Source organism: Cervus elaphus, chromosome 12 (genome assembly GCF_910594005.1).
Source record: "Cervus elaphus chromosome 12, mCerEla1.1, whole genome shotgun sequence".
NCBI classification, from domain to species: Eukaryota; Metazoa; Chordata; class Mammalia; order Artiodactyla; family Cervidae; genus Cervus; species Cervus elaphus.
In genome coordinates this window covers 64552208-64564168 of record NC_057826.1, presented here as the reverse complement: position 1 = coordinate 64564168, position 11961 = coordinate 64552208, and the positions used below count along the sequence as shown (strand labels likewise).

At 42.6% G+C, this 11961-nt stretch overlaps 1 protein-coding gene across 4 annotated transcripts; it reads right to left on the bottom strand.

Annotated features, from left to right (window-relative positions):
* Positions 1–42: 42 nt before the first annotated feature.
* On the bottom strand, positions 43–9014 carry CCDC32 (coiled-coil domain containing 32). 4 transcript variants are annotated; one of them, XM_043920395.1, is made up of 5 exons: positions 8707–8957; positions 7189–7439; positions 4154–4310; positions 2796–2854; positions 887–1023 (listed from the first exon to the last, which is right to left on the bottom strand). In XM_043920395.1, the coding sequence occupies exons 2-4, from the start codon at positions 7430–7432 to the stop codon at positions 2803–2805; spliced, it is 453 nt and encodes a 150-aa protein (XP_043776330.1). In that variant the 5' UTR covers positions 7433–7439; positions 8707–8957; the 3' UTR covers positions 887–1023; positions 2796–2802. The 4 variants fall into 4 exon arrangements, with proteins under 4 accessions (XP_043776328.1, XP_043776327.1, XP_043776329.1 ...); XM_043920393.1 differs by lacking the exon at positions 2796–2854 and having other exon boundaries at positions 43–1023; positions 7189–7444; positions 8880–9014; XM_043920392.1 differs by lacking the exon at positions 2796–2854 and having other exon boundaries at positions 43–1023; positions 8707–8949.
* Positions 9015–11961: the final 2947 nt, after the last annotated feature.

Sequence of the window (11961 nt, the reverse complement as noted above, 5' to 3'; positions counted from 1 at the left end):
CTGGCAGGAATCAGGTTAATAAAACCACACACACGGCTAGTCTGATGAGAAGAGTTTTATGTGGGCGATACAAACTGAACAAGAACACCATAAACAAGGAAGGAAGCACAGGCTCAGCCAGGAAAGTGGCCACAAGGAGCAGGCGTGGAATTATTCAGGAGTGGTTTCAAATACCAACACCATATTTACATGTCTAATTTGGAACCTGGCTCTTTTTAAGCATCAGAGGAAGTCAGGGGAGAAACCATGCATGAGATTAAATATATATATATACATGTATACACAGAGACACCAACATTTTCACACTTCTTTTGTTCATTTTCCCCACAAGAAACAATCAGACGAAGGAAAAGCCCAGCCTCTTTTTCCTAAAAGTCCCTATATTTATTATGGAGTTGGCAGAGAAGCCCCAGCTGAGGCTTGGATTCAAGGAGACAGACTTCACTCTCTTTGACCCTACACACCCCTGACAGTTTACCAATGGAACACTTGGAACATGGGTGGGAACGTTCAGAAGAGGCAAGAAAAAGTACAGCTCATTTAACTTATGCATTATACACAAGGGCATCAGTTTTTCCAAATACCTTCACACTTCGTCCTTTACTAGGTTCTCAGCAGACTTCTCACCTGCAGCAACAGAGCTCAGACAAGCTGTGAGACAGAGTAAGGTGGTACTTTGATCTGGTGAACACTGCTTTACTCAAGACAGTCACACATGCCAGGCCCTGGCAAATCCTCAGGGGGCTGTGGCTTCGTGCTTGGTGGAGTGGAAGGCTGGGCTTTTCCCCTCCCTAGATACCTCCTTGCTGCCGCCGTCGCCGCCAATGAGTGCTCCGCTGTTCCCTCCGGACCCAAGACAGCTGCTGGGCGTGTATGTGTGTAATTTATTGTTCTGCTGCTGTTGGCTCATCCCCGGGCGCTGGCTTCTCAACCTGTGACTCTGGAGGAATCAGATACTGGATCTCCTCTGTACTGATGGCTACCTTATCTGGCTGGAGCCACCTCTTGAAATGTTCCAAGGTGCTAGGAAAGAAGAGGAGGGAAGTGTGACTGCATCAGACTTCACTGACTAATTACTTAATGATTATCTCAGATACTCCAAGACTGCCTTCCCACCCACCACCAATTTCTTCCTAGAGTTGTTTTTCACTGCTAACACGGGGTGGGGGGCACAAATACTCCTCTGACAGCTGTGCATCCTGGCAGCTCCATGGTATAATTTACCCCCTAGTGGGCACTTGGGCGACACGCAGCACTAGGCCCCCCCTTCAAATGCAGTTTCTGAAGACTTGATGAGAACAGCTGAAGAGCCTATGCCTGTCTGGTCTTTCTTCCTCCAAACTGGAGAGAAGAGAAATTTTCAAGGGGAGGAAACATTTCAAATGAATACCAAATTATTGCATGTTAAGTTGCTTCAGTTGTGTCCGACTCTTTGTGACCCCATGGACTGTAGCCCGCCAGGCTCCTCTGTCCATGGGGATTTTCCAGGCAAGAATACTGGAGTGGGTTGCCATGCCCTTCTCCAGGGGAATCTTCCCACCCAGGGATTAAACCCACGTCTCTTATGCCTTCTGTATTAGTAAGGCAGAAACCTGAGCATCTTGGTATCTCTGACACCTGAAGTAGTCTGAGGCTCAATTATATTTACAGCACTTAGTTGCACTAAGTATGGTTTTTCGGGTGTTTTTGTTTATTTAGTTCATTCTATAGCAAGATGCCAAGATGGAAACATCTGAATAGCAATGTCCCCCACAAAGGAATGGCCACTATGCCAGGGGGCTCTTTTTTGTTTGGATCTGTGGGAAGGAGGAGGGCTTCCCTGGTAGCTCAGCTGGTAAAGAATCCACCTGCAATGCGGGAGACCCCAGTTCGATTCCTGGGTCAAGAAGATCCCCTGGGGAAGCGGTAGGCTACCCACTCCAGTATTCTTGGGCTTCTCTGGGGGCTCAGATGGTAAAAAATCCACCTGCAATGCAGGAGACCTGGGTTTGATCCCTGGGTTGGGAAGATGCCCTGGAGAAGGGCACGGCAACCCACTCCAGTATTCTTGCCTGGAGAACCAATCCCATGGACAGAGGAGCCTGCCAAGCTATAGTTCATGGGGTTGCAAAGAGTCGGACATGACTGAGCGACCAAGCACAGCACAGTGGAGAGGGGGAAGTATCCCTGCCTACCTTCCTTGAGCATCCAGAATCCTTCCCTAAAGGTATTAGACATTCACAGTAAAATACAAATGACTAGAAATAATGTAAAGCTCATTCTATGCTCTTCAACAGCAAAAAGTCATAAGCTAAGAAATAAGGCCATAACCAGCAGATTTCAGACACCTACAATGGGGGAATCATGTTGTGGACAGTATAATTTCCCAGCCCATTGCTCCCTTGCCAAAAGCATATGATGAGGAGGGGTCTTCACATACATGAAGAAACACACAATTCCACTACAAAATGGTCTGTGCTTAAAACATACACTTTTAGGTTTAAAACCAAATGCATATCTGTTTCCTGTGCTTGTTCTGAACAGAAAGAAGCATTCCCACAGATGTAGGCTCGGGACCATACTATGTGGGTATTTAATCTTCATCTACTACACGTTTCATAAAATAGTTCCAATTATTTCTACAAGGATTATTTTAGGTATTAATAAATACACAGAAACAGGAACTTGAGTTGGTGCTGATCTGATTTCAGAGAAAAAGAATTCCTATTTGAGAATTATGCAACAGAAAATTGTCATTGTTTCTCAGAACTAGAGAGGAAGGACATATTAATATTAGAGGGGAGAGAATATAATACCAAATTATTAGTGGCTCAGGAACCTGTGCATCTTCATCTTTTGTGTTTGAGTCAGTTTACTGGGAAAAGAAAAGAGTAAATTTTATATTATTTTCTGAACCCTTGGATGGAGCTGGCCTGACCTTAGATGCCATCCTGATTTCTGAAGGATCTGGGGCCACCTTGAGTATTTGAGATAATGTAAGTGAAAATACTTTGCAAGTTAAAAAATAAAATGTAACTATGAAGTTCTATTTACATACTGTCCATGATTTCAGCAGCTGTATTCATCTGATACCATGGGACTCTGAAAATCAATGTTAATGATAGGTTGTAAACTTAGGTTAAGTCATAGTCCCCTAAAACCTTGCGTTAAAATTCAGGTTTTTATTTCCCTCATTGACTTTCATGTTGAATAATTTCTTAGAGAATTTTAAAATTCTGTTAGGAAGAATAATATTAGGAATAACTAACACTTTGTACGGACCCTGTGCCAGGCACAAGTTCTAAGTGCTTTATACACAGTAACTCATTTAAGGCTCATAACAACCTTATGAGGTAAGAGCTACTACTCCTGCTTCACAGAGCAGGAAGCTGAGACACACATGGGTTACTCACCCAGTAAGTGGCAGAGCGCCTGTGCCCGGTGGCAAACACCATCCTGCTCTTTGTGACAGAATGCCCTCTCCTCCTTTCTGCATCTGGCCCACCTGCAGACAACTGTTTCCCTTTGATACAAAACCAGAGCCCAGAGGGAGCTCAATGGTCTTTCAACTCTTAAAGCACATTGTCTCTTCTGCTCATCTGGCTCTTATGCTGCCTCATTTTGTTAGGTATGTCTTCATATATATTCTTCTCACCCCAAACTAGTTCTGAGGACCAAAAGAAGGGTCTAGAACATCGTTACATCTCCCCCTTCATGCCCATGACGTCGAGCTCAGTGCCTTTACACCAGAGATGCTTAAGAAATTCACTCATTTATGCTACACAAATTTGAGTGTCTACAATATGACAGAAACTCTGTAAGGCAGTGGAGATTCACAGGTAAGACGACTTGGTTCCAGCTGCTGACTGATGACTAGTTTCTCAGGTGCAGTGTGTACGTAAAAATGAAGACGATGGTCAACTCTGTTGAACCTATGATCAAGATGTAGGGGGGGAATTTGCTTTTTGGCAAAAATATCCTTTCTCAAAAATTTGCCTCTGGACTAAGAGCAAATAAGGCAACCTTAAAAAGGATGATATTTAGCTCAGAAAAGCTGCTGTTGATATCAAATTATATCTGGACTCAGATGTCACTCTCCCTGACTTCTTTAGAGGAAGAGAAATGCTTTCGGTGAAACAGACTATCACCTGGAGGAGGACTAGGAATCAATTACCTCTCATCAGAATCAAGTCCATCCACAAAGAACTCAGATGCTAACTTCTCCTGGAGGAACCGGTCCCAGCATTCCTTCTTTGCTTGGGCCAGGGTTCGAAGCATGTCCTTGGAAGTCACTTCCTGATTTAAACCTTTGATTCTTCTCAGTTTCTTCTCTAAAGAGAGAGGAAGTTGAGCTTAACAAGGAAATTGAATATGAAACAGAAGTAATCTAAAATGCAAAATGCCAACTGAAAAATTCTTATTGATGAATACAAGCACATTGCTCTCATTTTTTCAAGGACAAATGTACATTTTTCTTTTTTCTTCACAACATCTTCACTCTACATTGTATCAAACAAATGTTTAACTCCAGAAAAGGGAAAACCATAGCTTCTCATAAATAAATTGATGGCATATTTTCTTTGAAATCACAGAAGCCCAGCAGGTATCTCTCCAAGGAAAGCTTGTTTTCCCTGGCATGTGATGTGTATACTGTTGTCTTTTTCCAACTCCTGAAAATAGTTTCTCTGAGGAGTAAATGGTTGGGTTGTTTGTTTTTTTTTTTGTCACAGTGTCATAAAGTGGTTTTCAAACCTCATGAGAAAGAATCAGAGAAATGGAGAGAGATTCAACGGTTCATTAGACACTAAAATTAACTTGATGAGAACACGATAATAAGAGACCTTTAAGATCACGATGTGTGATTAAATTCTTGATTAAAGAAAAGGAATCTCCTAACAGTTTTTTCTGAAAGTTGTTCTACTTGTGGCCTGAATGTTGGAGCCTTAATAAAAACAAACATCTTATAATCCCTGTGAGAGCAGTCCATATGGCTTCCTGACAATACATGTTTAGTTACTCTTTGCAGTTTAAGTAAGAACACAAGAAAGAGGGACTTCTCTGGTGGTCCGGTGGCTAAGGATCCAAGCTCCCAATGTGGGCGGCCCAGGCTGAATCTTTAGTCAGAGAACGAGATCCTACATGGTGCAACTAAGATCAAAGATCCTGGGTGCCTCACTTAGACCTGGTGCAGTGAAATAAATAAATATTTAAGAATAAAGAATCCAAGAAAGGGTATCACCATTTGTTTTCTGCCTTAATTTAGTCTTGCCTCCAACTATAATAAATGGGTAAATGATGGCTTTTTGGAGGGGACAGGTGGACATCAAACCCAGGACCAATAGAAACTTTATGATTCACAATCTGGTTTTCATTTCTAAGCAAGCCGCATCAACTAGAACCCACTTATCAAAACAAACACCTTTTGTTGCTACAAGTTACCACCAAAAGCTCACCATGTGAAAAAAAAGAAAAAAAACAAACCTACAGTTGATAAATGTTAAATATTTGAGGATTTTTTTCTCTCCAGGAGGATGTAAAAAGGATTATGTATATCTCACGTTGAATTGGTTAAAAGTTTTTAATTGTTGCTTTTAGTGGATTCTCTAATATAAGTTTATTTGGCAATAAAAACAATCTTTATATTGTCAGACCTTGTCAAGGTGGGAAGGAATCTTTGGGGCTGGAAAAAGTCTTCCCCTTTCCATGGGCTGAGTCCCTAGTTAGGTGTAATCAGGCAGAAACAGGCACCTTGCATCCTCCAAACCTGTCCTCCATTGTTACCCAGGCTCTGCCACAGGTAAAAGGACATTTTAATCATCATGTTAACTGATTTTAGAAAAGATAAGTGGAATTTTAACTTTCTGAACCAGTCTTCACCAATCAAAGACATGACTGATTCCATGAAAGATTCTTCTTTTCCCAGGACACAGAGCACCAACAAGCCAGAGGATCTGGTTCCCCAGCTTCCTCAGACTGTTGCTTCTTCTCCCTACCATCACTGAAGACAGATTCTGACTGCCATAACACAACTGTTAACGTCTTTGGCCATTGCTGCATGGATGACTATCCTATTTCTGGTGTCTTCCCAACAAATTTCACATTACACCCTCATCTTTTTCACTAGCCATCATTCCACATGTGTTTTTCTCATATCTTTTTTTTTTTCTTGCATATCATTAACCAAATGCCTTTTGTTTTTCCAAGACATTTCTTAGCAATATGTAAACTCTATTCTGACTCTTCTTTCTGTCCTTCCTCAAAAGCTTCTTCCAGAACTGTCTTTTCTTCTTCAAATAATTATTCCCAGGTTTGGCTTTGTGACATGTTGTGATGGGTCTCATGTTTAATAAAACAGGATATCACAATTCTGAAATTTGGCGATCCTGTGCAAGACTGGATATTTGTCTTTCCCCTATCAAGGGACAATCTGAATCTCTTTCCTGAGTTAGGAGTCTCTCTAAATACTTACGGCCATAAAGATAAGTTGTGGTCAGGAAATATTTTTAAAGTGAAATGGCTAACAAGAGGAAGAATGAACTTTATGTCAATATGTTGTTGTTTAGTCGGGAAGTTGTATCCAACTCTTGGAACCCCATGGACGGTAGCCCACCAGGCTCCTCTATCCATGGGATTTCCCAGGCCAGAATACTATAGTGGGTTGTCATTTCCTTTTCCAGGGGATGTTCCCAATCCAGGGATCAAACCCGAGCGTCCTGCATTAGTAGGCAGATTCTTTACCACTGAGCCACCAGGGAAGCCCATTATATCAACATACTCCCATCCCAACAATCATTCTATTAAATATAACAGTTTCTCAAACTGTAGCATCAGAAATAAAAATGGAGCTCTGGGGCCATGACCTTTTTCTTTCAGGAAGGCATAAGCTTTGACACTTTTAGGTAACCTGAATACATGAGCCACTAAGAGTAGGTAAGAGTGGTCTATAGAATGCCAACAAATAAGCAAAATTGAGATGAAACAGAGGCCAGAGATGACAAAGACTGTTTTAAGGGATGTACTGGGAAAAGGGGGCTCCTTCCCAAAAACCGAAACCCCCTGTAGAATTACATCTGACAGATACATGTGGTAAGGACAAAAAGAAAAATTAAGAATAGAAAACCAGATTTGATGTAATAGAACTTCAACATGCTTCCTTAAAACCTCCAGTTTCGGATTTAAACCAACAAACAAAAAAACCATCTAACTTACCTAAAGATGCTAAATACACTTCTGAATCCTGCAAGGGAGCCCAAGGCTTTACAGCTGGCTGTGGTGCGAAGTGTGGGGCCTCCCTCTGGCCTGTGCCTGCAGGGTAAGAATCCATAAAGGAGTCTGAGAAGGCATTGCTGGCACTGTCCTCTTGGTCAGGATGTGGCAGGCAGGAACAGATTTCAGCCCAAAGATCTGGGCCAGATCTTGTGGTTGTAGAGTCAATGCTTTCAAACATTTTCATTTGGAATCTGAGCTGAAAAACAGAACCTCAAGTGAATAAGAACTGACTTGGGAAGAAGGTTATACCCTTTAATTAGTTTCTCCTAACAAAATTTAAAATGTCTTCTATTACATTCTTATGTTATAGATAAAAAGATGACAAAAGGGTAACTGGGTTTCTCTTCTGGCTTTGCACTTGGGTTGTTTTCATAATGAAGTTTGTCTTTTAAAATAGAATTTCTATAAGCCAGACACAAAAGACTGAATGATTGAACGATTCCATTTTCATGAGGTCTCTGCAGTCAAACTCACAGAGACAGAAAATAAAGTGGTGGTTGGGATGGGGATGGTAATGGGAGTTATTGTTTAATGGTCACAGAGTTTTAGTTTGGGAAATTCTAGAAATGGATGGTGGTGATGGCTGTGTAATAATGTTAATGCCACTGAACAATACATCTAAAAATGGTTAAAATGGTAAATGCACATTATGGATGTTTTACACATATGCGAGCACACACACAGAGGTATTTCTACAACATTTCCAGTGAGGACGACCGTCCTGCACTTTCCTCCAAAGATCTCCAAGATGCAACCACTTTGTCCTCAACCAATTAAATTTTGTTTTCAATAGGACACAGACTAAAGGTCCTGCACAGTTCCATGTACAGTACAACAGGATAATAAAAATGCTGCTGGGTGAAACCTGTCTGTCAGAGTGCTGGCCCATGGGCTCATTATATGGAGAAGCTGAGCTATATGCCTCATGTTCTTATTTAAAAAAACAAAACAGAAAGACATTTTCATCATTTTACAGATGAAAAAAATGAGGATCCAGAAGCATAACTTGCCAAAGATACATTACTGGTATAAAGTGAAACCCCTGATTGGAAACCAGACCCCCGCCGCTCCAAAAGCCATGTTTTTACCCAATAAAACTCAGCCTCTTTGTGACTATACTGAAAATAACATGAGCAGAGCTAAGAGGGAACAGCGACGCACAAAACCTGGGGGCTTTCATAACTATCTAGTCTAGGAGGATGAACTGACACCTCCTTTCAGGAGGGACCTTTGAGATTAGGAAGGCTGCTTAGTAAAAGATCTGAATAATTCCAGGAGCGAGAACCCAGGAAGCTCAGGGCCCGGAAGTAAAAGGCCCGATGTCACGGAGGCCCAGTATGAACTGATGCCAAGGGTCACAGTGAGGCTCCACTCCCATTCCGAAGTCGTTTGAACCCACCCACACCAAAACTTTGCTAGCATCAGAGCCCCGGTCCCCCGGTCCCCACTAGGAAGTACCGTCCAGAGCGGAGAAAGAACCCTCGTGTCCAGATCCGGGGCCTCAATCACTCCAGCCTCAAGGACTGGCTAGGCGGGACGACTCAGGCCTCGAGGCACCTCTGTGGTATCTCGGAATGCGGCCGGAGCCAGGGATAGAAAACGTTGCGCAGCCCTGCGCCTCTTCCCCTTACCACGACCGCCTGCCAGCAGCCAGCAAACGCTCAGCTCAGTTTCTTTGCAGGCAGCAGGGAAGAAGTAGGGAGGCGGAGTCTCCAGGTGACGGATCCCGGGAGTCCTCCAACCAACGCCCAACCTAGCGATGTTCTGTGCGTCGATTGGTCAAGAGGAGCTCAGCCGGGTAAGGAAGTGAGCCACATAGTGCTTCGGAAACGATGGGCGGGACTGTTGTTGCCTGGATACGATAGAGAACACACCCACCGCCCCTGTTTTCCTGGGGGCCAGGTTGATTCCACCTATATCAGGGCGTTCCAGCCGCGCGGGCACCGCTTTCCACGTTTTTCCTGCTCGGATAGGGAAGCCCAGTTTCCAAGCCCTGACTTTTCTTGGTTCCCTGAGCAAGTTAGTCTCCTCAGCAGTTCTCTGGACTGGTGTTGGTCCCCTAAAATTTCAGACCTTCGACACGTAAATTAGAGAACTTATGTATGCACCTTGAATGGGGGACGGAGGCGATTACTTTCCTTACTCCCACAGGAGATCCATGTCCTTTTCACCAGTTATGACGCTGTCCCACATTAATTTAGTCAATAAGCATCAAGCTCTGCTGTGTTCTAGGCATTGTGTTAAGCGGGAATTCAAGACAGGTAAGACTTGGTATGGGTCCCAGCTTTATGGCTTAGGAGGAAGCGCCATGGAGACAGACACGTTTACAAATCACAGCAAAGAGTTAGATATGACGGAAATGTGGCCAGAGTACATAAAGGAGCCAGTGGTCATGGGAGGTGCGTGTCAGAAAGGCCTTTTTTTTTTTTGAGAAGATGACCTTTTATATCCTTCAGGGGTTCGCTGAGACATAACTCTCCCAACCTGATCTCCAATTTCCAGGGCCGATTACTCTCTCACAAAGATATATGTGAGAAAAGACAGTAGCCACCCATCTGTAGAAGTAGCTTGGCTGAGGGTATAGTCTCTAGATGTGTCTGAAGCTACTCAGTGTGGCTTTGGTGGTGATAACTACCACTATGTGAAAGGGAACTACAAGGTACTCTTTTACTTACATTTATGACCATTCTTAGAATATGCAAACAGTAGGAAGTGGAAAGCAAGAAAGTTAGAAAACAAAGGAGCAAATAATAGGCAAGATTTTGCCAGTGCTTATTCATAGAGAATATATGAGGATGGGCAGTTTCCCAGAGTCCTCCAACTGCTGCCTGACCTGCGGACATGAATCTTGTAGCATCTGATTCATGGAAAGGATGGCTGTCATAGATTTATGGGTGCTTCATTGAACTGCTGCATAGCCTTTCAACTCACTTATGAAGTTTTATCTAATTTCCCGCTCACCAAAGAATACCCTCTTGATTTCAAATTTGGCCACCCGTATCTTACATATCTTGATACCAGTATGAGGGTTCCTTTAACATTAGGCACAAACAGTGGCTGATGTAAAATTGAATACACCTTTCAACTTAAAGTGACAGTTGTAAATTAACAAATGGTCGCCTTTTCTGATAGGGCTGCCCAGGTGGTGCAGTGGTAAGCAGTGTACCTGCCAATGCAGGAGACGAAGTTTCAATCCCTGGCTTGGGAAGATCCCCTGGAGAAGGAAATGGTAACCCACTCCAGTATTCTTGCCTGAAAAATTCCATCGACAGAGGAACCTGACAGTGTACAGTCCATGGAGTTGCAGAGTTGGACACCACTGAGCACAGCACACCCTTACTGATTCATCCATGTCGTTTAAGTTTAATTAGTGTGTGTGCTGAATAAATCCAAACCAGATCCTGGACTTGCAAAGCTGAAACCATAAGCCTGATGATCTTCCTCTTCCCAAGGACTGCTCACACTTGGAAGCCACATGACAGCAGTCAACATCCTTCTATCTTAGGTATCTGTTTTCCCACAGTGTGATTAGTACAAATATGTTTTTTATTTGTATTCTCAACCAGTCTAGGCCTTCACTAAGGTCAGGAACCATGTCTTTCTTACCTTTGTATCTCTGAAGCCAAGTAATGCTTGGCAAATGTTAAAAATTTATTTGATGTCTGAATGTTTAAATTAGAAACCTTTTGGTAAAAGACTACACTGAACTGGAGCTAGACCTTCTGATTCACTCTTCAGTCTCTTCTCCAAGTGGCAACCAGGGTAATCTTTCTGGAATGAAAATTGGATCATCTCTCACACACACACACAAATTGGATCATCACACACACAAACAAACACAAACACACACGCCAGAAACTCTTTGATAATTCCCCATTGCTCTTAAAGGCTTAAATTCTTATAGTAAGTTAGGTAGAGTTCTTAGTTCAAACAATAGAGCTTATTCTAGCCAGTTGAAGCAGTAAAAGGGATTAATTAAAGCTGCTCTGTACAATATAAATTCTGTAATGATAGAAATGTTCTGTATCTGAGTTGTCCAATAAGATATCCACTAGTTTTATGTGATTCTTGAGCACATGAGATGCAGCTTCTGTAACTGAATAACTGAATTTTAAATTTTCTTTCACTTTAATTAATTTAAATAGCCACATATGGCTAATGACTATTCTGTTGACCACAGGATTAAAGTATATTAAACAGTAAACAGAATCTCAAGAGGGGCCAGAGTCAGACTTGGGGTCTGTATAGCCAGGAGTTTCTAAACCTCAGTCAAGGACTTCTCAGGGAGCACCCAGTGCCACTCAATGTAGATACTGCAGCTGGGCACTGGACACAGGAACTTCCCCCATGTTAGTCCCCAATATAACTCCATATAGCAATATACAAATCCCTCCAATGCTATCTTGTTGGACATGAATTCCACACTGCCTGCTTCCTCTGCTATTATGCCTCTGAACCAAAGGCCCTGCCTGATCAAAGGAGCCCAGGTGATGGATGCCCAAGTTGCTAGGGAGTCTGGGAAGGCCAGTTTCTAGATCCTACCTCTTGGAAACAGTACTTCATGTGGGAAATTACCCACACAAAGAAGAGTGTTGAGAACACGCTAGATGTCCAAAGGGTATGAGAACAGTCTACTTTGCTTGGTTTATATCAGTGCTTTCCAAACTTTAATATGCAGTCAGATCATCTGAGGATCTTGTTAAAATGGAGATT